Raw genomic sequence first — 24,184 nt, 5'->3', positions numbered from 1 at the left:
CATCGACATTGCTTCCTATGTAGCAAATTGATGCTTGTTGATCAACCTACATCAATTTGAGGGGGGCTGTCAATGGACAGCTTTGCTGTCCATATTCCTTTCTATATTTCTTTCCTTATTTATTCCTTGATTTACTATTATATACAACTAGCATAATATTTGACAGATTGTACAGGGATAGAACTAGTATACACTTATTTCTTCCCATGTATAGAATTCTTTGTACAGTTTATATAATAATAGAAATCTCAAGGCCAGATATTCGGCCAATTCATACACTTTGACAGCAGAACGCAGTTCTAATTTTAAAGAAAACTGTCAAAGGGTGAACATACCCATACAAATTTCAAATAGTTACAGCTTTGTCCTGTGATCTTATCACATGCACGAAACTACCTCAAATCTTTTGTCATTTCTACCTAAAAAAACACCTTTTTTTATATTGTTTCCAAACAAATGTAACATTTTTTAAAATGCTTTAGACATAAAGTTACCAAACAATAAATAGCTTTTTAATACTAGAGCTTATTACTTAGCTCTACAACTTAAAATCCTAAACCTAAAAACTATATTACTCACCGCAATCCCAAGCATGCACTAAGGCTTTTACCACTTTAGTCAACCCAAAGGAGACCAAATCCCTTACCACTGCCCGAAACCTTATTGAGCTTCATTATGTTGCCCCTCGCATGATCCAGAGGCAAAGACATTTTAAGAACAAGAAAAGAAGATTCCTTTTGTTTCCTTTGAGCTTTTTGGTTACAAGAATCAGCAATTGGTTTTGGGAGTTTGTTTCAAGGGCTGGACAGAAGCTGAAAAGACCATAGTCAAAGGGTTGCAGGAAAATTACAAAAGCTCTCAATGTTAGCTAGTTCCAGTTGTTTGATCACAGGATGCCAGACAAGGAAGTACTCATTGTACATTCAACAGCCAGGTTTCCCACTGTAATTGGAATGGAATGGGTAACAGTGTCTTATGCTGACGTATATCTAGGTATGCATACTCATGTCATGTTCCGCAAGAATGCTCCACAGGGCAAAGTAAAGTGTTGGCATACCCGATGATGATGATGTAGATTGAGCCACAGCAAGGCCCACTTTTGATGATCTTACATCTTTATCAAAATGGCTAGCCTTGTTACCTTTTCCTTGTTTCATGTGCTTGAGCATGGGCATTACAGTTAATTACTCAGATTCATAAAAAGTCTTCTTATTTTCCATTGGATAAGTTCATTAAAAGACACAGAGAAGTGCCAGTGCCTAAGTACAAAATATTCATAAAATAGGTCCCTTTTAATAAGAAAAATAAGATAAAAAACAACATTTAAAGCAAGCTGAAATTCACTAATCAAAGTGCTAAGATATTACTCTCAGAATATGGAAGCCAGAATACAATATACAAAATAAGCACATCGAAAAATATTTACTAACCAGTTAAAGTTTAGGACAGCTATAATTAAATTCATACCCTCCAACTAAGAGTACTTTGCAACATATATCACACAGTAAATTGATGCCACATGATTCTGCTTAAATGAATGAATACATACCGAAAATTTGTTCGTTTGTTTCCTTGTTGCCAAAGAAGGAAATGACGTCATCGTCTTTCTTCTCATGTTTCAAGAGAGTAATCTTCTTTTGAAAATCTAAACAAGGCTGCTGGCTAAGCAGCTTTTGTTCTTGGACATTAGATGATATTTCCATGCGGTCAAGATCTTCATCAACTCTCAAGCTCTCATTCTTGATGATTACCACATCCCTGGCCATTGAACATCTAAGGTCTTCTCTGACATCCTGCACCACTACACATGAGATGCAAACCTCAAGAACAAGTGGCAGTAAAAGGTTTTCAGGTTCTTACATTTAAAAAGGTAAGCACTTGCTCCATAAGGGATACTGGTACGCATTCAAACTCGAGTTCCTTCAACATGCCAACAAAAAGTTGATTTAGAGTCAGTCATAAGTATCAAAAAGGTTAACCATCAAAAACCAATCAATCCCAAGATTTCCTCCACAAAACAAACTGTCATTCCATACAATCACATAAGATCTTGCTGCCACCCCCAGTTAGCCCAAAAATCTGCAAAATTTAATCCAGGGAAAAAACAGCAACCATCCTTTAAACCCTAGTTTCTACTCCCTAGAGGCTCTCAAACTCCAGAATTTTACAATGAAATCAGACTGCCTGTCCCTTTTGATAACTCAAGATCCTACTGCCACACCCTTTAAGCCTTAAGAATTTGAATATTCTCATCAAGATGAAGCTCCTATTCCTCCTTAGGCACAAAAAGAATCTGCCAACCCTAGAACTACTTAAATTTAGCCTTTCAAACCAATACAACTTGCTTTCCTTCATTTTTCTTATTTTAACAAACCCTCAGTGCCAGCCAATGTTAGTGAAGATTAGGCCTGCTTTCTCTAATGTGTACTTAAGTTTTCTTACTAAGACACAAGCTTAATCATTTTTTATTATGTTCCTTTGATGATGATATCACCAAAATCCATACAAGATTCGATCCTTCTTACCCAATTCATCAACACTCATTCGGATACAGTAAACGGTCTTCCTTAGGGTTTTAATCAAGCAACCTATTAGCGAGGGTCATGTTCACTCTACTGCATTTGTTTCATAGAGTTAAGTTTGGCCCAGTAGTTAAGTTTGGCCCAGTGATTAAGATTGCAAATAGATTAAATACAAAATTTATTAATGATGTCTGTCATTCCAATATGATTTTGTAACAATAATACAGGTTAATTTCTCCTCAAGAAAGCATGATTATCTCATATTTACTTGATATTATGGACCACCAGTGCTTCAGATGTGTAGTTTTACTCATTCTTATCAATCAAAAGCATATCTACCAAATGGTCCAAATCTCTACTGACCAAGTCTCTACAAGCTGTCCACATATTGCTCCCTTTAACAAAATAGAGATTTCCATTATTAACATTTTAGAACATGGGATGCATTATTTCGGGGTAATTGAATAACTGAATATTAACTCATGCTTAAGCATTCCTTGAAATTCCATGCATCTTACATGATGAATGAATGCATGAATATACGTTGCATTATTTCACGCCTTATGAAATGAATTATGACAATGCCATCAGAGCTAAAACAGGGAGGCAATCATCTTGTATGGTCCGTAGAGATTCAACCATTTGAGAGCATCATCATTTATCAAGTGATGTCCATATCTTAGACCCAAGTTCAAATTGCACAGCCACATGGTTGCAGTCAGGATCTGATTGTCAATCCTTACACAGAGGGCGTAAATCTTTAAAGGACGCTTGATGGATAAAATGGAAAGTGATGCCTACAGTGTGTGCAATGTTTTTATCCTTATTTTTTTTATTAAGTTTCCTAAAAGCATACAATTTATATAATGTTTTTTACTGTGATGTCTGTAATGACCCAAGGGCAGTCCAAGTCTCATCTGGACTTACACTTCATAAAGACTAGTCAAATCCTAGGAGTGGTAAAAAAAATATATGATAAAAGCTAAAAACCAAGAATTGTTGGGTTTTCTAACAAAATTTGGGTACACAAATATTTCTTAAGTGTAATTCAGCTATTTTACCTGATGTGGTTTTGAGTGCCAGAACAATGACTATCAATTAAAATTAAGAGAGAAGTAATCCAACTATGCATCATAATTCAAGCAAAGTGCCTAAACATATGCACTAAACGACCAAGAAACTGGCTAAAGATCACCAGCAACTTTCATTTCAATTAGCGGAAGTTTGAGAATGTCACTGGATATAACTCTCAATTGAAGTTTTCAGATTGCTACAAGCAGTTGTGATGTTCACTACTTCTTCCGTTTCAGAATATAATTGCACGTTTCCTGAAGTGCTCATAATACCACAACAGTAATGAATTTCTTTTTTTTTACAGTCTTGACAAGAATAATTCAGGTTCTACTAAAAAATGGCTAAAATTTTAAAGTTGATCAACTTCAACAAAGAAGTCCCTGACCTCAACCCGATTGACAAAAATTCCTCCTGGAGTGACAGAGCTTTCGGGATTATAGGCATCAAGATATCCTTCCATTGATGCTCGTAAGCTGAAATAGAACAAAGATAAATAATAATAGTATTAAGAGCTTTCTACAAACCATAACTAAGGGCATGAAATCAAAGGAGTCTCTCAGTATTCGTATAAAAATTAAAATATAAAATCCCAAAAAATATTTATCCGGGCTCATATTCTGATTTATCACGATCCAGCAGTGAAAAACATGTTCAAACTACAAACTTTTGCAACATATACTTGCATGTAGGTTTTACAGCAAATTTATAGAAGAACTGGCTCACTTCTGATTTGTTTTGAGTGAAGAAGAATCAGTTAAACCACATATATATGCATGTAGTCTCAAAAGAACTCCAGTGCATTTGATCAATGACAAGCTTAGGTAATTCAGCAATTCTTGTGGGACAAACAAATTCCAAAATCTCTCTTAAAGGCAGCAAATTGTTAGAAATCTAATACAAGCCTGTCAAACTCAATGACTAAATTCCTAGAATTGAAACAGATGATGCAAATGACTAGTAATATTATCTTCACCCCCAATAGTGAGGTAAAAGTAATCTTGAACTATTTTCATATATTAGGGGATTTATTACATTTTAACCCAAAAACCACCACAGTTGTCTCTTAACCCACGCTTTGAAAAATAAGTTGCAATTTCCCACTTGTTAAGATCTTACCATTAAGATGGATGAAAAATAGATGACACGGTAGGATTCCAGTGGTTGGATTTTATAGGAGGGCCAAACTTCAACTTATAACTTAAAGTGAGGAAAAATTGACATAGTTTGGTGGTCATATAGCAAAGATATTATTCAACTGCGCACAGGTAAGGATATCATTGCCCAAAGTTCTTTAAATTATAGGTGCCACCATTGTGTCCTAAGATTTTTTATCAATATAGGCCCCTTCATATTTTATAAATTGACAATGCGTCCTCTAAAACAATACACCGACCAAAATAAATAGTTTGGAAATACAAAGAACACATTATTCCAAACAAGAAAAATGAAGCCTTCGAACCTGAAGTTGCTATCATACCACAAATAAGAGTGGATATGCAGTTCTGGTGGATACATAATGACCGTACTTCCATTTAAAAAATCCCTATTACAACCTAAAAGTAACCGTCCAAAAAAAACCGAGACACATTGAAATAACAAATTTGGGTCTTTCTACTAGGTTCCTGTTTCCAATGTTTCTACATAGCTCCTAGTCTTTTTATTTGACTGCTTGACTACATCAGAATCCAGATAAAGTAGTTCAAACAGGATCCCCATCGAGTCAAACTTCTAAAAGGACTATTATATCCCATAACACATTATTTTGACTTGAGGATTTTTTCTTATGCAACACTATCATTTGGAAAATCAAAGCCAACTTAGATCTCCTACCGCCATGAACACAACCAGATGCAGCAATAAAGTTCCTATTCATGCTCAACAACCAAATGGAACCCACGTTTTCTGAGATAAACATAGAATCCTAACCTTCTCAAAAAATGTGGGTTCCATTTGGTGTTGGGAAAGATTATCTCTCCCTCTCAAAAAGCATTCACTAGAGGAAGTAAAATTTTAATCTCAGTTCTCATTGCTCATAAATGCTTGGATGGCAAAACAAGATCAGGGTTATCAGGAGTCCTTTGCAAGCCCGATCTAGAAAAGCCATATATAATCACATGAATTGGGAGTTTATGTACATGCTGTGGAGGTGTGGATTTGGGGAGAAGGGGTGCAGCTGGATCACTCAATGCATCCCCACAGAGAGGTTTGTCAGTATTGGTGATTAGCACCCCCATGATGATCTCAGCCTTGGTGGATAGGAGTATTCTATAAGGTTTCTTAGCAGGGAACCAAAGTGAGAGAGCTTCTTATCTCAAACTTGTTTACACATGACACGCAGATTTTTAGTGAGGCACTCCATGAACACCTGCACTCTTTGCACTGCATGTTGCTCTGTTTTGTCGTATCAAGATTGAAAATCAATTTGGCTAAATCCCTACTATTACCGGTTGGCAATGCAGATTGTAGGAAGCCTGGCTGGTTAGCATTCTAGGATTTAAAGAGTCTTAATTGTCTACAGCATAACTAGGCCGTACTTTGGGAGTTCACTATAAAGCGAAATCAATTTGGAAGGGTATTGTGGAGAAGCTAGAGTGTCAACTGGCTAGATGGAAGAAATATCGAAGCGAGGGTAACCTTAATGGCTTATCAAGAGCACTCACAAAAATTAGCCAACTAACTTTTTCTCTATTCCTACTCCTTGTGCAAGTAGCAAACCACTTTGGAAAACAAAAACAGAGAATTTGTTATAGGGTGGTAAGGGAGACGAGCTAAAATTTCATTTAGTGAAGTTGCCAAAGGTGTATTTCCTATTTCAGATAGAGATCTAGGCATCAGAAGATTTATTACTTTTTTTTTAAAAAATAAATAAACAATTATATTGATATGAATAGGCATTACCCAAGTACACAAGATGGTATACAAAAGGTCACACCTATTTAGAGAGAAGCAATACAAACAAGAAAATCATGAAAATCGAGGCCACAAAAATCTACAGCTGTGGCCCAAGGAAAAAGAGTGCTAACAAAAAATAATCTAAGTTCTTCTAGTGAGTGCTCATTGTCTTCAAATATCCAGTCATTTCTCTCCATCCATAGGCACCACATGATACAAATCAGAACCGTTTTCCACACCACTAAGATTTGTGAAAGACCTCGTAGATTTATCCAGCTGGCCATGAGCTCTATCACTGTGGCAGGCATAACCCAAGCTAAGTCCATTCTATTAAACACTTCATTCCATAATGTTCCAGCCACCTCACAATGCAATAGTAAATGATCCTTAGTTTCACTATTTTTCCTACACATACAGCACCAATCTACTATGATCACCTTAGGTCTCCATAGATTATCCATCGTCAAGATCTTACCTAATGCAGCTGTCCATACAAAAAAAGCCACTGGCCACCTCACAATGCAATAGTAAATGATCCATAGTTTCACTATTTTTCCTACACATGCAGCACCAATCTACTATGATCACCTTACCTCTCCATAGATTATCCATCGTCAAGATCTCACCTAATGCAGCTGTCTATACAAAACAAGCCACTTTGGGAGGTGCCTCGTTTCTTAATATCTTTCTCCATGGGAATTCCGTATTCTGTGGTTGGGTAAGAGACTTATAGAAAGAGCGGCCCGAGAATGTACCATTACCGGTGGGAATCTACCACATCTTGTCTGCTCTTTGGGTTCTTGGCATCATGGTGTATAGAAGACCAAAGAACTCATCAATGCTGCCAACTTCCCAATCTTGGGCAGCTCTAGTGAAATTCACGTTCCACTAGATTAGGTCCCCAGATAACTCCATGCAATCAGCCACTAAAGCATCTTTCTCACCTACAATCCTAAAGACTGATGGAAATGAATCCTTTAAGGCTTGGTCTCCACACCATAGGTCAGTCCAGAATTTTATTCTAGATCCATCACCCAACACCATTCTAGTATGCCGATTAAAGATCCCCCACCCTCTTCGAATGTGTTTCCAAACTCCTACTCCATAAACCCTGTGAACCTCCCTAGTGCACCAACCCCCCCCCCCCCCCCCCCCCCTTTTCAAAAAAAAAAACATGCCCCATATTTGCAATTGATCACTGACTTCCATAGGGCTTCCAGTTCCGTAATATATCTCCACAACCACATCCCAAACAAGGCTCGATTGAAGATCCTCAAATTTCTAATGCCCAACCCACCCAAAGAGATTGGATAACATACCGTATCCCACTTGACTAGATGATAATTGAATTCTTCTCCTATCCCACTCCAAAGAAAGTCACGATACAGCTTCTCAATACGGTTTGCCACACTTGGTGGAACCGGGAATACAAATAAAAAATACATTGGTAGATTGGAAAGACTTTTGATAAGGGTGATCCTACCGCCTTTCAAGATATATAATATCTTCCAACTTGCCAATCTGCATTCAATCTTCTCCACCATTGTATCCCTAATCAATATAGATCTTGCAACGACCCTCAAAGGAAGACCAAGGCAGTTCATGGGAAGAGAGAAAACCTTAGATCCATACTAGCACATTGCTTGATGTTACAAACATTGCCCATTGGCACCAATTCTGATTTATCAAAGTTCACTTTCAAGCCAGATGCCGCTTCAAAACAAAGTAATAATGCCCTCAATATTTGAACTTGGTTTTGTTCTGCCACACAAAAATTAAGTGTATCATCTATAAATGAGATAGGTTAATAGTGGTCCTATTAGGATCAGCCACTGAGAATCCCTCAATAAAGCCACCATTCACCAAGGCTAGAATCATTTTGCTAAGTGCCTCCATGACAAAAACAAATAGGAGTGGGGACAAAGGATCTCGTTGTCTTAGGCCCCGAGAGCTAATAAAGAAACCATTTGGGCTGCCATTCACCAATAATGAAAACCTCACTGTTGAAATACACCATCTAATCCATGAGCACAATTTCTCCCCAAAGCCACACCTCCCAAGCACATATAGTAAGAACTCACAATTAAAATGATCATACGCTTTCTCCATATCTAACTTGCATAGGATTCCCAGCTGGCCAGATTTTAGCCTACTGTCTAGGCATTCATTAGCAATGAGGACTGAATCCAAAATTTGCCCATCTTTAACAAAAGCATTTTGGGGTCTTGTAATGATCCTCCCCAAAACCTCTCATAGACGATTGACAAGCACCTTAGAAATAATCTTATGTATCACATTCACGAGGCTAATGGGCCAGAAATCGTTCACCTCCAAAGCCCCAATCTTCTTAGGAATGAGTGCTATAAATGTGGCTTTGAGGCTTTTCTCAAATTTCCCAACTGAAAATAATTCTTGGAACACTTTCATCAAATCCACCCTCACCACATCCCAACAAGTGCACCTTAAAAATACCTACTACCAGACCAAGTTAATTTCTCTGATTGGGTGTTGTATAAAGTAAAGGAGATCCAGCATTGTGTTGGAATCGAGCATGAAGGTTTTGAGGAACAATTCATGGCTTTACTAACAGCCATTGAAGTTGGACATGGCCAATTGAAGAAGTCAGATTCTAAAAAACAAAGGGCGCTAAAGAGGCTAACATGGTCTCGAAACTATGAGGGCAATTCAAGTTCAAGTAGAGAAAGAGCTGAAGGGCGAGGGTCAGCTCCAATTTTATGAAGCCAAGACTGTTTCTTGGAATGTCCGAGGGCTCAATGAGGCAAATAAATGCCTTTGGGTGAAAAACATGCTTCGTGAGTGGAAGGTGGACATAGTGTGTTTATAGGAAACTAAGCTGAAATTTATTCCAAGGAGAGTTGTCAAGAGTTTATGGAGCTGTACTTACCTGGACTGGGTTTATCTTTCTTCTGACAGGGCTTCAAGAGGTGTTTTGGTGATGTGGGATAGAAGAATGATGGAGAAAATGGAGGAATTTATTGGGGAGTATACTGTGGCATGTTCCTTTAGGAATGTTGATGATAATTATTTATGGACTTTTGCTGGTATTCACAGGCCAAATATGGACAGCAGTAGAAGAATGTTATGGGAAGAACTTGCTGGAATTCATAGTTGGTGGAATCTAGCATGGTGCTATCAAAGGAAACTAGGGTTTTCTTTACTTAAGATGCAGCAGTCTCCTAATAGGATATGTTTTCTAATAGTTATCTTGTATTTAAATTAAAGTTGTACATATTTAGATAGGATAAAATCATATTAGTTTAGATAGAGATAAAGATGTAGTTTGTTGAGATTATATAGAGATAAAGATGTAGTTTGTTGAGATTCAAATTTGAATTCTCAATCTTATCTTTGTAATTATTTCTATATAATGAGAAGGAAGCACCTCAAATGGATTATTCAGCCAAATCTGACATGGTATCTAGAGCAGGTTCCTAATTACCGTACCTCCTGTGATTTTCTTTTTCCTGGGATTGTATTCTTGGTCTGGGTAGTCTCGGCACTTCTGTGCCTTCGTGCTTATCATAGACAGCCAGGGTTCTCTTAGTCTGTCGGCATTTTCTGTGCTGAGTTATACTGTTTTCGGCAATTGGTTTGCCTTGTTCTGGCACTCAGCTGTTTAGTGACTTTCGTGCTCTCGGTCTAGACCACCAGGGAATTTTTTGAACATCTCTATCTCAGTTTCTGGCTCTCGAGACTCTGTTTGGTGGTGATTTCCCAGTTGTGGCCATTTTTTACTCTCGGAATTTGACAGGTTTGTTCTCATGGCATCTGAAAAATCTGATTCCTTGTGCATTAGTTTCAATGGTAAAAATTATTCTGATTGGGCATTTCATTTTCAACTTCTTGTCAAGGGTAAAGAACTTTGGGGTCATATTGATGGCAATATTCCAGCCCCAGAAAGTGCTACGGAGAAGTCTAAGTGGGAAAGTAAGGATGCCAAGATAATGTCTTGGATCCTAGGCTCTATGGAGCCTCACATCATTCTCAATCTTCGACCCCAGAGAACCTCCAGGCTATGTGGGAGTAATTGAAGAGAATCTATACTAAAAATAATTCTGCTAGAAGGTTTCAGCTAGAATTTGAGATGGCTAATTTTTCTCAAGGTGCCTTATCTATAGAGGAATTCTATTCTGGTTTTTCAAATCTGTGGGCTGAATACACTGACATTGTGTATTCCTCTGTCACTGTCGCTGGTCTCCCTCATGTGCAAAGAGTGCATGAAACCGGTAGGAGGGATCAGTTTCTTATGAAACTACGTCCAGATTTTGAATTTGTTTGTTCTCAATTAATGAATAGAGATCCAGTTCCTTCTCTTGATGATTGTTTGGGTGATTTACTTCGGGAGGAGCAACGGTTATTTACTCGAAGTACAATGGAACACCAGCTGGCTCCTCCAGCTCAAGTGGCATTTACAGCACAAGGGAAATCAAAGGGCCGAGACTATAGCACTACACAATGCTATAGTTGCAAGGGTTTTGGTCACATTGCCACCCATTGTCCGAAGAAATTTTGTAATTATTGCAAAAAATCTGGACATATTATCAAGGATTGCCCAATCTGACCACCTCGAAAGCAAGAGCATGCCTATTCCACATTGGTTGATTCGTCAAGTGCATCCTCTTCTACAGCTCCTGCTGCTGCCACTCATGTTTCAGTGCCTGCTGGTTCCAGTTCTACTACTCTTGCTCCTGATATGGTACAACAAATGATTATTTTTGCCTCTTCTGCTTTAGGCCTCTCAGGTAAAACAAAGTCATCCCCTAATTCATGGCTTATAGATTCTGGTGCCTCAAATCATATGACTAATAATTCCACTTCCTTACATAATCTTCTGTCCTATGATGGTCCTCTCAAAATACACACGGCAAGTGGCAGTTCACTACCAATTTCTGTCGTGGGTGATGTGTCTACTATCATTCAAAATGTTTTGGTTTCTCCTAACCTTTCCTCCAGTTTACTTTCAGTTGGACAGCTTGTTGAAAATAATTGTAACATCTCTTTTTCATCTTCTGGTTGTGTTGTACAAGATCGAGTGTCCGGGAGGATGATCGCGAGGGGTCCTGAGGAGGGTCGGCTAATTCCAATAAATCCTAGTACAGCTTTTCTTGAGTCTAGTTCTTTTATTTCTTGTAATGCTATCAAAACAAGTACTAAAGATTGGCATCGTTGTTTAGGCCATCCCAATCCTAATGTACTCCAAACTCTGTTTAAATCTGGTACTATTGACAATAAAAATTCAGTGTCCATGGAAATGAATTCTTTTGATTGTACCTCTTGCAAACTTGCCAAAAGTAAAGTGTTACCGTTTCCACAATCTGGTTCTCATGCCTCTCAGGTGTTTGATATAATTCATAGCAATGTTTGGGGTATATCTCCAGTAATATCACATGCTCACTACAAGTATTTTGTTACTTTTATTGACGATTGCAGTAGATTCACTTGGATCTATTTTCTTCGTAATAAAAGTGAAGTTTTTTCTGTTTTCAAGGCCTTTTTCGCACTCATTCAGACACAATTTGCTTCCTCTATCAAGGTCTTACGATCTGGTTTTAGGGGTGAATATATGTCTCATAAATTTCAGAATTTTCTTCAAGAAAAAGGTATTCTTTCCTGACGTTCTTGCGCATCTACACCACAACAAAATGGGGTAGCTGAACGTAAGAATCAACATTTACTTGATATAGTTCGGGCTCTTCTTATTGATTCATCTGTTCCATCTCGTTTTTGGTGTGAAGCATTAGCTACTACTATCCATTTAATTAATCGATTGCCCACACCAGTTTTACATAATGTTTCTCCCTATTTCATACTGTTTGGTCGCACACCTAACTATTCTAATTTGCATATCTTTGGTTGTGTGTGCTTTGTTCATCTCCCACCACATGAAAGACATAAATTGACTGCTCAATCAGTCTGGTGTGCTTTTATTGGATATAGTTCAACTCAAAAAGGATTTCTTTGCTACGATCCTAATGCACGAAGAATTCGAATTTCCAGAAATGTTGTGTTTTTTGAACATCGGCAATTTTTTCTCTCTCATGTCGATCTAATCTCACTTAGTTTTTCAATTCTTCATGATGAGCCCGTTCCCTTCCCTATGCCAAATCCAGATACTTCGTCTATTCCAGTGACTCGTTTTAAACCTGGTTTTGTCTACACTCGACGTCATTGCACTCCTTTGGCCGAGTCTTCTATGACTTCTCAAGATTCTCCTCCTCCGACACCTAATCTGACACCCACCATAGCTCCAGTTGCTCCAATTCTTAGAAAATCTATCCATGTCTCTCGCCCACCAGATCAGTTTGGTTTTTCTTCCCCTACTTCTATGACTGCTACATTATCTTCCATTTCTATCCCTTCTTCTTACAAACAGGCTATGGAACATGAGTGCTGGAAGCAAGCCATGCAAACAGAACTTGATGCACTTGAGGATAATCAAACTTGGGATGTGGTACAATGCCCTCCTTCGATCAAACCCATTGGTAGTAAATGGGTATACTCAGTCAAGCTTCGTTTCGATGGCTCACTGGAACGATACAAAACTAGATTGGTTGCTTTGGGGAATCGCCAAGAGTGGCATAGATTATGATGAGACCTTTGCTCCGGTTGCCAAGATGACTACTGTTCGCTTGTTACTTGCCCTTGCTACTTCTAAATCTTGACAATTACATCAGATGGATGTAAAGAATGCTTTCTTGCATGGCAATCTAAAGGAAGATATCTACATGAAGCTCCCATCTGATATGCCTATTTCCTTCCCTACAGCTGTATGTAAATTGAAGAAGTCGTATGGTCTTAAACAAGCTCCTCGAGCTTGGTTTAAGAAATTTTCATAATACTTTGCTAGGGTTTTCTTTTAAGCAAAGTAAGTACGATGCTTCCTTATTTTTGCACAAGGGCGATGCTGGAGTAGTATTTTTGTTGGTTTATGTAGATGATATTATCATCTCTGGCCCGGATGGACCATTGATTCAAAAACTTCAGCAACATCTTCATAATGTGTTTCACATGAAGGATCTTGGGGATCTTACCTACTTTCTAGGGTTGGAAGTTCGGTCTCAGCCACATGGTTTATTTCTCAATCAACACAAGTACATTCAAGACTTAATTCAGTTAGGGAGATTGGAAGATACTACTCCAGTTGATACTCCTCTAGAGGTGAATCTTAAGTATAAAAAAGATGAAGGCGAACTACTCCCAGATCCTACCTTATATTGTAAGTTAGTTGGCAGCTTGATTTATCTCACTATCACACGCACTGATATCTCTTTTGATGTCCACACTGTTAGTAAGTTCATGGATTCACCTCGACATCTCCATTTGGTAGTTGTTTGTCAGATTATTCGTTATCTACTTGGGACTCCTAATCGTGGACTGTTTTTTCCTAAGGGTTCTTCTCTTCACTTGACTATCTATAGTGATGCAGATTGGGCTGGCTGTCCAGACTCTCGACGTTCTACTACTGGATGGTGTGTCTTCCTTGGGGATTCGCTTATCTCTTGGAAGTGTAAGAAGCAAGATTGTGTATCTAAGTCATCTACAGAAGCTGAATATAGGGCAATGTCTGTAGCATGTTCAGAAATCATGTGGTTGCGTGGTATTCTTTCAGAACTCGGGTTTGCACAAACACATCCCACACCTCTTCATGGTGATAATACAAGTGCCATCAAATTGTAGCCAATCTAGTTTTCCATGAATGTACGAAGCACATCGAGGTTGATTGTCACTATATCCGAGATGCCTATGAGTCTAAAGCTATCATTCTCCCTCATGTGCCAACTGAATACCAAGTAGCTGATATCTTCACCAAAGCTTTAACTCGACAACGGCATCAATATCTAGTTAGCAAATTGCTGCTAGTTGACTCACTAGCATCAATTTGAGGGAGGGTATCAAAGGAAACTAGGCTCTTCGTTACTTAAGATGCGGCAGTCTCCTAATAGGATATGTTTTCTAATAGTTATCTTGTATTTAAATTAAACTTGTACATATTTAGATAGGATAAAATCAGATTACTTTAGATAGAGATAAAGATGTAGTTTGTTGAGATTCAAATTTGAATTCTCAATCTTATCTTTGTAATTATTTCTATATAATGAGAAGGAAGCACCTCAAAGAGATTATTCAACCAAATCTGACAGGTGCATAGGTGGTGATTTTAATGTTACAAGATTAGTGGTATCAGATCTCTCTCTCTCTCTCTCTCTCTCTCTCTCTCTCTCTCTCTCTCTCTCTCTCTCTCTCTCTCCCAAAAAAAAAAAGTCCAGCGTGTCTCTAAATGTCCATTGGGTCTTCATCGGCACAGCAAGATCTTCCACGGGGCAAATAAAGCTTCCATCCCCATCAGAGGGGTCATTTGCGACAACTAGCAGCCGAGAAGACCCCACATCTTCCCCCCATCCCTTTTTGCCTTTGAAAATAGCCCTCGGGCTACTTCTAAAGGTTGAAAAACAGTCGCCGACTCCGTTACCAACAGATCCTCGAGAGGAGGCTCAGCCCCTTTATCCGTTGGCAATGTCTGTCCAAGAATTGCCCGAGTATCCACATTTAGGTCTGCTACAACGACGTTAAGTCCATACACATTATCTCCGGCGACTTCTGAGTGTCCCAGCGACATTATCTCCGTCGACACCACCTATTGGATCACCAATGACAACTTCTCGACCAAGATACATCTCCCCCTGCTACTTCCCACCCTGACTCTCCACACGGGCTGGGCTTCACAAGCTATCAGGATTTTTTCTTTTCCCTTGACAAGCCCAGTGGGCTTTGGCCCATTGTCCCTTGCATTCGTCAAGCCCAAACAGGCCTCAGCATCAACACTACCTAGTTGCCTCACTGGCCTTGTCCCTATCCCCCCTCTTGGTCTAGGCCCACCCCCCTACCCATTGCCCCTCTCATGGCCCTGCCCCAAGCCCAGGTCCACCTCAATATCCTCCTCAACGCACCATATTAATAAAGAGACTTGCTACTGCAATGCCTTCAATTGCTCTTGCATTGTATGTAAGGTTCTATGCACACCAGACTTTGACAAGCCAACAAAGGACCTGTCACCACCTCATTCTCTCTGCATACATACTGTACCAACAAGCCGATGCACTGCATTTGTTTACTGGCCATTACTACTAGCTATCCTACTGCCTATAGCTCCACCTCTGAATTGTTCCCTAGGCTGCGCCAGCACCTTCGACTTCACCAACGCCTCCATATATGATTGAGGCTGCATACTGGACCTCACCTCCAACAACCTCTACAAGCATCTTCCTCCCCTGTAAATCGCAATTTTTTCTTCCAAGGAGATCTCTCCTAGTGCAATAGCCATTTTCCTCCAACCCTTCCCCTCCACATCTTCAGGGATGAAGATGAAATTACGTCTTCTACCTCCACCATATTCCACCAACACCATAAATCTTCCTTGACATTTGACCACCTCTGTTCTATAAAGCTTCTGTCACCCTCCCTTTCCGTTGCATACAGCTCCTTCATCCCACACCTCAAGCTTTCCTCCAAGGTTCTGATGAACCATTGCACCATAGCTTTCCCGAGTCTTAGCTCCTTCATCACCCTCCAGCTCCTCTTTGTGATGAGCACTGAGTGTCCCTCCTTCATCAGAACAAAGGCTTTTGATTCAATGACTAATCTTATCAGACCACCAATAATCAACCACTAATATCCTACACATTCTAATCAGCCTCAGAACACCCCACAATCCCCATCGAAAGATGAATGTACGGAGAAAGTGAGTACAAGCTATGGGGTTAGGTTATGGATGAACATGCGATAGGTATAGGGGAGTATTCTCAATACAATAGATTTGAGTTGGCGATGCTTCTAGGATAATGTTCTTGTATGATGTACTGTACAGAGATCAGCCCTCAAAGAAGCTTTCCCCGACCTATTCAACCTTGCTAGGGTTGAGTAAGCATCAGTGTCAAACAATTTACAGGTCTTTAATGGCTCTTCGAACAAGAAGTGGAGTTTACAAGCAAGCATAGGATTGGGAGGTGGAGTGCTTTACCACTTTTTATGCTCAATTGTATGATTTCAAAAAGATACGGTGGTACAGATAAGCTAAGTCAAAGCATATCCAATGGAGGGGTGTTTTTGAAGTTAAGCCATTGAATAATGCGTTAGTTCCCCAGATAACATCTTTCAATTGAAGACCATTTGGAGCAGTATGGCTCTCCCAAGAGCAGTTTTTGTTTTCTGAACAGCTACATTGGGAAGATCCTTATCTTGGACAAGTTGAGGAAGAGATATGCAATGGTGATTGAATGGTTCTGTATGTGCAAGTGGGATGGGGAATCAGAGGATCAATTCTGACTTCATGGCAAGCTAACTAGCTCTTTGTGACAAGCAGTGCTTAACCTAATTGGGCTAAATATTGGCAATGCCTAGACAGGGATTGGATCTGTTGGTGTGAGAAGTTTAAGAGTCCCAACAAGGAAACCTTACAGATAATGATCACAAATTTTTTGATGCGGTGCTTATGGAGAGAGAAATTATCTAAATTTTGAAGATAACTCAAGGACAAGTGTCGACTCAAGGCTTTATTTACAACTTTAAATTAGCACAGGATGGCAGCCACCATTGTCTTACCAACTTTAGTTTCCAAGAGTTTTTCTTTTATCTCTATTCCCTCTCTCATTAGGCGCATTATCCCAGTGGACCTTGGTAATGCCTATGTTTTTATTGATCAAACTAAAACATTTCTTACTTATGAAAATAATAATAGACAGGCATGAATTGATTTAACAGCATTCATAAAACTGTAGTATTAATTGAGAAACTCATAGATTTTTGTGTCATGAGTTGCTTCAAAAAGGAATGCTCACACATAGTTCACAGCATTGGCAACCAATAATAATTTCAGAAACAAGAGATAAAAACTACTGGAAAAATATTATACCGCACGCAATCAGAATTCTTTGCAAGGTATGATTTCAAATCTTCAAAGCATCTTTTCTCTAAAGCTATGATCTGAGAGTCTCCAGAATCCAATGTAGGAAATAGTTTGCAAAGAACTTGGTATACTAGTAGCTGCCAAGAATAAGACACGTCATAAACAAGAAATGTTTTTTAGAAAGAATGGATTCTTCAGCTAAACAAAAAATGACCTGCGTAAAACCACGTAAGCTGTGGTGATGTGACGTCAACAATGGAATTATAGGTGGAAGTAGGTTATCCAAATGCATGAATTTAAATGCTTCAGACGCATGGAGGATGACATTAGCTGCTATAAATACATACGATGAGAGTGCCTGCATTTGATGACAAAAATTACTAGGTGTTCTGACAGTCCAAAAAGTTTCAACTAAAGAAGTTATACAACAATGCCGAGGAGCACAATTGTTTTTACAAATAATAAAAATTAATTAATAAACACAAAAACTCATTCAAATGCATAGGATGTATACAAGAAGGTGACCTATCTAGAAGAAGATAATGATACAAAAATATGAAAAAAGTTAGCCCATTAAAGTCAATAGAAGCTGTCCCAAGGAATAGGATATCAAAAATAGATGTTTTAAGCTCCTCTAATGTCAGTTCATAATACTCAAAAATCATGTCATGCCTTTCCCTCCAAACACCATACCAAGCAAGAAGGAACAATCTTCCACACTGTTGCAGTTTGTGGGCTTCTTCCTAACCCTCTGCAAGAATAAAAAGGTCCACTAATTTTCTAGGCATGACCCAAGCCAATCCAAATAGTCTTAAAAAGTAACTCCTCAAGTCACTAGCCATCTCGCAATGAAGTAAAAGATGACCAACAGACTCTCCGCTCCTTTTGCACATGCAACACGAATCAAGAACTACAATGTCTATTCTCCAGATTATCCATCGTGAGAATCTCTCCTAGAGAGGCTATCCATGCAAAAAACACAACTCCTGAAGAAGCCTTGGTGCACCCAAATGCTCTTCCATTAGAAGGGATTGTTATCATGAGGGATGAGGGCATTATAGAAAGAGTGAATCATGCGTCCATGATCAACCCTTTCTTGGAAGGGGCCCAAAGAAGTTCATCTTCGCCTCTTCTTCCCAATCCAGTGGAATACAACCCAGTAAACAATGTAGTGAAGGCATCTATATTCTTCTAACATTTTCCGTTGTATCAAAGGAAGACAAAAAGAAATTGGAAAAATAAAGGAAACTAATCATGTGTCCACGGGGCAAACAATCAACTGGAACTGACTACCTGATTTAAGACATCATAACTGTAGACTACTTGAAGGAAGAATTTCTTCAATTTTCTTTCAACATTCAAATAAGAGCCTTAAGAGGAAGCAGTACTTGATTTTAGTCTTCTAAATTAAAGTAGTTTTACATTTTTATTTCTAGAGTCAAATTTTATATAAACAAAGTTTATCCAGAAAACCTCAAGCTTGCAACCAAAATACATTAGTATACAGGAGATGTTGAAAAAAACATGTCAGGCTAGGGAGCAGTCTAGTGGTCAAAGGCAAACTCTGGACGAGCTGTAGACTCAAACATAAGGATTTATAAAATCCAAACATAATGAGGCTTGCCATGGTGAGCTTCCACGTCATCTAAAAAGAAAGAGATAAGACTACACTTAACGAATTGATACGTGCTATCGTCACAAAGAAATCCCACAAAAGTAAACCCGCAAAATGACATGATTTCATATGATACATTAGATCTACTTTACAATAAAAGTAGTTTTACAATCTAACATACCACATCAAACCACGTCAATTTGTGGATTTACTTTTGTGGAATCTTTTTGTGGCTAAAGCATTTCTCTTAAGAATTTATAAAATCCAAAACTAATGAGGCACAGGAGAGGTAGATTAGGTCATTCAACCAAATGAATTGCAAGGGGAATTTTCTTTTATGACCAAGAACAGAACATTCTACGATTATATACCTGAGGCCTCATGTCATAATCTCGTAATACAGGAACTAATTGCTCCACAACCTGTGATTTTAAAGAATAATTTCAGCATTAACAAGAGAGGGCTTGATCTCATGAAAGCAGCTGTGATTATTTCCGTCGTGGCAAGATCACTACATGCTTTCTTTATTTCCATTTTTTTAATGCCATAACTGATGCAAATGTAAATTTCTTTAACAGTGAGCAAAGAAATTATCCTTTTTTTCCCTTTCTCGTTAAAATATGATTTTAGGTATTTGTTCAGACATGTAAAGAAAGTGATCTTTCATAACCAATGGGCTATATTCCAATTAGCACTTCCATCCCCTTAAAAACAGGGTGGTGACTGACAGGTTGTGATGTTCTAATACTGAAAAATTTGTGAGTCAAGTTGCCAAGCAAAAATATTTTTAGCACAAAACTGAACAACAACCTAACTGCAGCCAATCAAATTTTAAAACTTACAATTGCAAAAGTAAATTTCCATAAATTCTACTTTTCATTTACATGCTTATTGATTAATATGTGAAACAAGCATTGAGAGGCCTTAATAAATAAGTTAAACCACTATACTTCCTGTCATCACAATAACCACAAAAAGGGATGGCCATATCTGCCCCTGAAATTCAATAAAAATTTCATACCAGTGATGGAAACTTCAAGTAAATATTGATTGCAAATGTCTCTAAGTATTGGCGAACAGCAGGCAAGTTGTTTCTCTGCAGTAAGAAAAACAAATAGAGGTGTATTGTTAGTGTAAAAAAGCGCCGAAATGTTTTTTTAAGTAAAGGCACCAAATCATTAGTGTAGAAAGTCAACAGATTGAATTATGCATGGCATTCTAACTGCCATAACAAACGAGAGATAGCAACAAAAATTCTATATCCCATGAAAAACAAATGCTAGCAATGTAAAGAATCTTTTTAGGTGCTTTTTGATTTTAGCTGATCATTAGTAATCATGGGCTTAGATATGGAGCTTTCTACAAGATCTAATTGATCTTCGTTAATTCCTTTTTTTCCTTTAGTCGTTAGTGAACAAGCATGTGCTTTATAGTCAAGGAGGAGAAGAGATTGCTTGACTTCAAAAGATTCCACTCTGGAAACAAGTACAGGTTCCACCTGGTCAAGTGTCTAAGATTTGCATCCCGATTCCATCAAGCGGTTTAGTAAATGGTTTAGGGGCTGAAAACTCTCTCTTGTTTAACAAAGCTCTCTTAGGTAAATGGTTATGGCAATATGCTATGGAGAGAGAGGCTTTTATGGCGACTCATGCTATAAGCAAAATATGGTACCACATGGGTAAGGGTGGTATTCAGATGAGGTTAGTAAGCCATTAAGGGTTGCGGTGTGGAAAAACATTCCAAGTGATTATATATGGGGTGGGTGATGGCTATAAGATCACATTTTGGTACAATGTATCGAATGAATATCAGCCTTTACTTATAAAAAAATAAAATAAAATAAAAAATAAAAAAAGGAGGTTTTGGTAGCAGAACGTTTGCACATCGCTAATAACAATGCAACATGTAATGTCACATTTACTAAACCAACGCATGATTGGGAGGTGGAGTTCTCTCTTCATTCTTAATTCATTTCTATTTTTTTCGGTGGAGAAGAGGTGGTGTTAAAAACAACTATTGGATTTTGTCCAAAAGGTGGACCTTCAAGGTAAAATCTTTCTCCAATGCACTCACCCTTCCAGTCGACTTCTCATTTCCTTGGAAGATTATTTTGAGAAATAAGGTACGTACGAACGAAACATTTTGTGTTTGGATAATTGAACAAAAGATGTTAAACCGCCAATTTTTCCAAAAAGTTAACTGCTGGAAACAGGTAACTTCAATCATTAATCTATGAACTAGCTCTCCCCTTTCATGGATTAGAGTCCTTAATACATGGGCTTAACACATCAAACATTTAATAGAAAAATGGGGGTGAATTGGGGAGTCAGGGATGAAACTAAGGACCTCTACTATAATCACCAATTGACAAATGGGTTAGACTCCTCAACCGTCAATTGTGCCAAAAACTTTTTTTGTTTTATCGGTAAACAAAATTTTAATTGATCGAAAGAGTAGGCAAAAGCCCAATTGTGCCAAAAACTTAAGCTAGTAAGAAAAGGTAAATTTGATTATTTGATTTTTTTATCTAACAAAAGACAATTATGGTAATGGATTGGTATTGTATATGTAAGCAAAACAGGGAAAGTATTGATCACCTTTATCTTCACTGTGAGGGGGCTAGGGATTTAGGGGCATCAATTTTCGGTAATTTTGTGATAGACTGGGTCATCCTCAGCAGGTGGTTAGTTGTCGGCTTGTTGGAAAAATCCTTTTGGGACGTAATAAAATTCATAAGTTTGGAGAATGGCCTATTTATGCATTTTAGCATTTGGCATGATGGCTTCTCACAACAGCTCCCATTTCTCCAGTTTTCTAGAATTTATGAACTTGCATTCTTTTCTTCTTCTCACTAGTTGGGCATTTCCTTTCATATACTTTTTGTGTACTTAAGTTGCATCCCTATGCACCTTGAATAAGATTAATTTAATTATTAAAAAAATCATTTGGGTTCCTTCAAATACATGAAAAATGACGGGTATTTTCACATTAGCTACCTCAGCAAGAAACAACTTTTATCAATTGGATATTCAAAGATTGAAAGCAAAAGATGCAGGAAGAAGATGACAATGTATCCTATTTTTCACACTTCTTTTTATAGTTTGTCACCCTTACGAGGAAATTTTATCAATCAGGTCTTCAGGGAGGACAAACAATACACAGAAATCAGCAAGCATATCCTACATTAAAAATGAAAAATTGAAGGAGATAAGCTTCAACGCTTTAATTGAAAACTGGCATAATTGAAGGAGATGCCAAACAATTATGCCTCGTTAACAAAGGTTTAACATAGCATGATCAAACTAAACATATAACAGATATGCTTCGACTGAAAAAAATATTTCCCTCGTATAAATGGGATGGAGGGTGACATTTTGGGTTCAAGACCCCTACTAGGGACGTGCATAACATATAATTAAAATAAATAAATTATGAAAATAGGCATATTGACATATGCATGCAGCTACAGAATATTAACTTAAATCCATAGAAAGAATATTGTAATATTGAAGATTATACTGGTTAGTTAAAAGAGAACTAGAAATGTTGTGGAATGAAAAAATAATACGTACACAAAGGGATGTGTGCAAGCTTTGTATAACTTGTCCCACTATGTCTTCACAAGTGAATCGTGATAAGACACATATCATCTGCCAAGCACGTATTTTGCGCCTGTGGATCTGTCAAAGTAGAGCACGGATGATTATATCAAATTATATCAAAGATCAACATAAGAAAATATAAAGATAGGGAGAACTTGCAAGAAACGTATGGTGACCTGATTCAATCAAAATCAATCAACTACTCAAATCTACTAAATACAACTTTAATCATACATAGTCCATTAATTCCATCAGATTTTCAAGTTTTACAATTCAAAGTCTGAATAACTCTCAACTCCCTACTCAAAAGAATTAAAAAGAAAAGGATTCTCACCGCACTGTACTTTTTATACAACTCCTTTGCAAGGTCCTTGTCATTTACCTACATCAAACAATGAATCCACACTATAATACCGTAATAATAGAAACATGTTTTTCTGTACAGAAACAGACATGCACCAGAAGGTCAAATGAAAATGAACTAAGCAACAATAAGAAACCATAGAAAGTTTATAAATCTATGCACACATTGCCATTGAATTGTTCATAAAACCAATGACCAATAAGGACAGATTTGTATCTGTACTTTTTTATCGTTTATTATTGATGAATAAAAACCATGCAAAGAAGGGACAACCCCATTATATGGGTAGTATACAAAAGAGGAACAACCAAAAAATCATGCAAAGCCCCTCAAGCTTAAAGTTGAAGGAAACGCTAACAAATTGGATAAGGAAAAGTAAAAAGAAGAAGCCATCCAAACACAAAAAGTTGGCAAGAAAATATTTTCCATCTTGAAGAAAATACTTGACAAGCTGCTCAAGGTCAGCTCGGTAAAAGTCAAACTTGGCTAGATTCATTTATTAAATGAGCTGTTCGTTAACACAAAATTATTATTGATTATTAAACAATACAACTTGTATAAAGCTCAGCTCGACTCGAATAACTTCGTATCTATTATTTTTTGAAGTATTATCTCTATATTTATAATGAAATTATTTTAAATATTTATAGAGATTGGAGAAAATCATGGTCATAATACACAACATATCACTTAAACCGTTATAAATAAAATAATTAACATATGCCTATATAAACTTCATAAAAATATTAGCAAAAAAGTCAACTTTTTTGTCAAAATTTGTACATAAAATTATAAATAATTTATTATATTTAAATGAAGCAGCTCGTTAACAAGCAAACTCACTCAAATATTAAAAGGCTGATTGTGAACATAAAATCCAACTCGATGAAAAGCTTGAGCTCGACTCATGTTAAAATAAAAACTAAATGAACAAAGCTTGACCACCTACTACTTGCTCTAACTCGACTCGTTTACACCCCTAAGTTCAAGCAATCGTACATTTTCATAACATAGAACAATCATTTTCATAACATCGAATGATAGCACATATCTGGTCAATAAGCAATATTTACCAAGAATGATTGATGACACCTTTGAATAGAGAGGCCAACATAACAAGAACACAGAAAAAGAAATGAATTAAGTTTATCACTTGATTATGAGTTGTTTAAACGTGACCTTTGATTGCTA

The 24,184-nt window shown here is 37.6% G+C and overlaps 1 protein-coding gene across 3 annotated transcripts in view; it reads right to left on the bottom strand.

Moving 5' to 3' along the window:
- LOC122280821 overlaps window positions 1-24,184 on the bottom strand; it is a 77,745-nt gene that overhangs the window by 12,544 nt on the left and 41,017 nt on the right. For all 3 annotated transcript variants that reach the window (XM_043091861.1, XM_043091862.1, XM_043091863.1), the window contains 9 exons: window positions 22,964-23,011; window positions 22,600-22,707; window positions 20,049-20,123; window positions 19,399-19,449; window positions 17,627-17,770; window positions 17,419-17,549; window positions 3,982-4,069; window positions 1,861-1,920; window positions 1,550-1,793 (listed from right to left, as the gene is read on the bottom strand). In XM_043091861.1, coding sequence (XP_042947795.1) covers window positions 1,550-1,793; window positions 1,861-1,920; window positions 3,982-4,069; window positions 17,419-17,549; window positions 17,627-17,770; window positions 19,399-19,449; window positions 20,049-20,123; window positions 22,600-22,707; window positions 22,964-23,011 — 949 coding nt within the window. The remainder of the gene's footprint in view (window positions 1-1,549; window positions 1,794-1,860; window positions 1,921-3,981; window positions 4,070-17,418; window positions 17,550-17,626; window positions 17,771-19,398; window positions 19,450-20,048; window positions 20,124-22,599; window positions 22,708-22,963; window positions 23,012-24,184) is intronic.

Source organism: Carya illinoinensis, chromosome 11 (genome assembly GCF_018687715.1).
Source record: "Carya illinoinensis cultivar Pawnee chromosome 11, C.illinoinensisPawnee_v1, whole genome shotgun sequence".
NCBI classification, from domain to species: Eukaryota; Viridiplantae; Streptophyta; class Magnoliopsida; order Fagales; family Juglandaceae; genus Carya; species Carya illinoinensis.
Note: the sequence above shows the minus strand (reverse complement) of the source record. Positions and strands in the feature narration are given on the sequence as shown.